This window comes from Lingula anatina, chromosome 8, assembly GCF_051362555.1.
Source record: "Lingula anatina isolate TDL-2025a chromosome 8, LinAna3.0, whole genome shotgun sequence".
Taxonomy (NCBI): Eukaryota; Metazoa; Brachiopoda; class Lingulata; order Lingulida; family Lingulidae; genus Lingula; species Lingula anatina.
In genome coordinates, this window is record NC_141774.1 from 19,242,780 (window position 1) to 19,246,304 (window position 3,525).

A 3,525-nucleotide genomic window follows, 5' to 3' on the forward strand; every position below is an offset into this window, starting at 1 on the left:
AAAAAAACTCAAAAATATAAACTATCGGCATATATAATTCTCGTTGCAATGTATAAGCATAGGCGTCTCAAAGCTTTAAATCCCTGCACTAGATTTCATCATGAAAACCGGCAGAGTTGATCAGGTACAAAACATTCTATTTCTCTTCATCACCCCTTTTCTTTATCACCCCTTTTTAATACCTTCCATCACCCCTTTTTAATACCTTCCATCTATAATCAACTATACATGTAGTTTAATATTTACGTGCATATAGTCCTATACGTAAATGATTTGAAAATATAATGATATATGAAAAAATAGCTTTTACTCATCAGACGTACGTATTTTTTAATGAGCAAAATGGATTTTAATTATTCTACTGAACCTGCATTTTATTTTATCGACAGATCAGATCAATTTTCATTTTATACTTTTATGTATAAACATGAAAATAAATTATAAAATTACCATTAAGAAATTATGAACATTAAGAGGAACATTAAGAATTACTTAGCACATCTGAAGCCAGCAGGGGCAAGCTTGACAAAAAATATGAATATGGGGTTTCCTCACTTTATGCAAATGCAATCATCTTATATATTGTTAACATGCATGGATTTAGAGAAAATCGATTGACATTGCAGCCTTAATCATAGTCAGTTGAAAATAATAATTTTTAAAAACAGTCAGCTTTTGCATACTTTGAGGATAGGCAGAGCTTTGTAACATCTGTCTGCTACTACACAGACTTCATTTTTGTTAGAGTCGTCACAAGTCTGGCATAAGTCAGGCACACACGTATCTTTGCTATCGCTCAGTAGCGAGAAAGTGAGCTTCAAACTGAGGAGGAAGAGAGCTTTAGCCTGTCATCCACCCGATGGCTAGTTGCCCAACATAACCTGGAATTGCCAGGAGGCAAGTTTTAAGGATCCCAGTAAAGAATTGAAACACGCACACTCCTCCCGTCCAGAATAAAAGAGACCAGCTTCGACGTTCGGTCTTGGCTTCCCCATACCCCTGTTGTGTGAGGTTCACGAGAAATTTGTTACCTCTGTTCCCAGCGTACAAAACTGCAGAGATGTCATCCCCTTGGAGAGATATCTCTGCGTTCTTCCATACCCACTCTGGATAATCACCAATCAGGGAAATGGCAGCTTGTACCACGTTATTGTCGCGCGGTGAAAGTTTTTTTCCTTTCTTTAAGGCTTGGACATTTCGTGGCGTAATGCACGATCCACAATCCACATCATCCTGTGGGAATAAAGTATATATATATATATATATATTAGAGAGAGAGAGAGAGAGAAAATTTCTGGGTTTGTCTATACTAACAGATGACAATTATCCTATTCAACGTCGATATCGTAACATATACGGTTAAAAAAAGAAAAAGAGTGACTTACCGTGGACATTTTCAAATGTATTCAGTATGCCCGTTAAAAGTTGCTTTTCCCTAACCTTTCGGCTACAGTGCATGAGCTGCGAATCTCGTCGACTGCTACTAAGTCAAGGCTAATCTAAATAGAGTTGACACAAGAACAACACCTTTACGTTCAAAAGCCCCCTCTTTTGCTTTTGATTTTGAAAATTCAACATTGAATGCAGGGAATTTTGCATGCAAACTACCTACGTAACTATGATTTGGAAAAATACCGGTGTAAGTTGTATGAAAAGAAAATACTTTTTTTCTCATTTATGACTCAACAATTTATTTGCACTACTGAAACTTAATCATGTTATTGACATATGGGGAGATGGAATTAGCTCAAACTGCGAGTCTGACTTTGGTTAGAACACACGATGGGGAACACTTCTTTTCGCTCACCTTCTGAAGACAATGAAAATACATGTAAACCTTCTAAAGACATCGAAGAAAATTTTTCTAAAGACAACGAAGATGAACCTTCTAAAGACATCGAAGATAAACCTGAAGACATCGAAGATAAAGACTTCGAATATGATGGGAAGGTAAGTAATTTTGTCGAACTTAACATCATTCCTTATAAAAGCAATGGCCTTTTCTTTTATTCGGATTTATTCAACTGTTTTTACACTTCAAATGGTTCATCTTGGAGCCACTTTGTATAACTTTGTTGACTCACTAACGGCATGGCACAAGACTGACTGTGATGTCCAATGTCCAATAACCTACTAGTGGGTGTCGTGTAGTCCCCCCCCCCCCCCCCCCCCCCCATGTAGCTCAGTACACTGTCTATTGTATTTGTTGACTCTTAACACAACGTTTGACAAGAATGGTGGTGTAAAGATATTGTACACTGTATTTTAAGACCGTTTCTCAGTTAAATAAACATGCCACACTGGTACAGGATGAAAATGCCAACAACCTTCTGCATATTTGTTTCTATTACTGAAAGGCTTACATAAATACGCGCATTACTGTATAGTACATTTTTTTCTTATATTACAGTATTTATTTACTTTTAGATGAAAGTCAAGGAAATCAACAAAATCGCTCTCGGTCGTTTTATTGTGAAATGGGTTGGAAATGAGGGTACGGTTGATACCTACGAGTCACAGGGATTGAGAGAACTTCTACAGCATGCAATTTCCTCCCTGGAAACGCGACCAAAAGACGTTTGGACTAACGCTGCGTTGGAGATATACGACAAAGAGGGGAGGGTGTTTAGCGTTTGTTCTGGTGACGCGAAAAATAAGTTTCTCTTGTCACACGACGGGAGAAATGAACCAAAGTTAACACCAGTGAAGAAGTTTTACTGAGGAAAATCAAAACTCTCTGTACATTATGGAAGTTAATTATGAACAAATGCACTGTTGCTAATTAAATTTTAAAGCAAAAACCTTCCTTTGTCAAATTAAAACATTATATGGATAAAATATTTGAAAATCTTGTATTTGGACTGGCATTACTAAATGTCTGGATTGAGCTCCTGCAATGAAATGCCTCTTGTGAACGCATGTACTTTTTACTAATGTCAGGTCGTATGAAAATATATGAATTCATCTTTTTTTACAAAAAAAAAAGACTGTTTACAAGACTTGAATTTGATAAGAATCAAGACAGACCTGGCATGAAAGATAGTGCTACCAGTTCCGCATATGCTTCAACATATTCTTCAACGAGAAATTCAATTATTTTACATAAGTAACTCAAAACCGAATTTTTATTTTCGTTATAAAATGTCTATTGAAAATGTCTATGTTTTGGAATAAATGATATTATTGAGGCAAAACAATTGTTGTGCTGTTATGCTTTATTTTGAAAACCATATGAATTCATGAAAACGGTTGTATAGCCTACATCCAACCACCAGAAAGGGTCCATATAATTAAGATTGACGGGTGTTATTTATTGTCGTTGAAGTCCATATGCTTAGTAAAAACTGTTTTCAGTTTTACACTTTCATTTCTTTTCTCTTGTTATTGTATTAAGCTATTTTTTCAAAATGAGGATAAAAACCATGGAAAACCCTCAATCTTGTAGTCTACTTACCATATAAATCACTAAAGCCGTGGTGGTTTCCACATAAAAGTCCCATTTCTTAAAATAAGCCACTTTATTGC

General features: G+C 35.9%; 1 protein-coding gene across 1 annotated transcript; it reads left to right on the top strand.

Moving 5' to 3' along the window:
* The first annotated feature begins 1,694 nt into the window (after positions 1-1,694).
* LOC147760526 (uncharacterized) lies at positions 1,695-3,213 on the top strand. The gene is made up of 2 exons (XM_086994303.1): positions 1,695-1,950; positions 2,428-3,213. Exons 1-2 carry the CDS (start codon positions 1,783-1,785, stop codon positions 2,719-2,721), a joined length of 462 nt encoding a protein of 153 aa, XP_086850429.1. The 5' UTR covers positions 1,695-1,782; the 3' UTR covers positions 2,722-3,213.
* Positions 3,214-3,525: the final 312 nt, after the last annotated feature.

Excerpts from the sequence above, each read along its gene's own strand:
- LOC147760526 (XM_086994303.1), top strand. The coding sequence starts at position 1,783 with ATGGGGAACACTTCTTTTCGCTCACCTTCTGAAGACAATGAAAATACA. Across the intron at positions 1,951-2,427 it reads ACTTCGAATATGATGGGAAG|ATGAAAGTCAAGGAAATCAA; the intron begins GTAAGTAATTTT and ends ATTTACTTTTAG.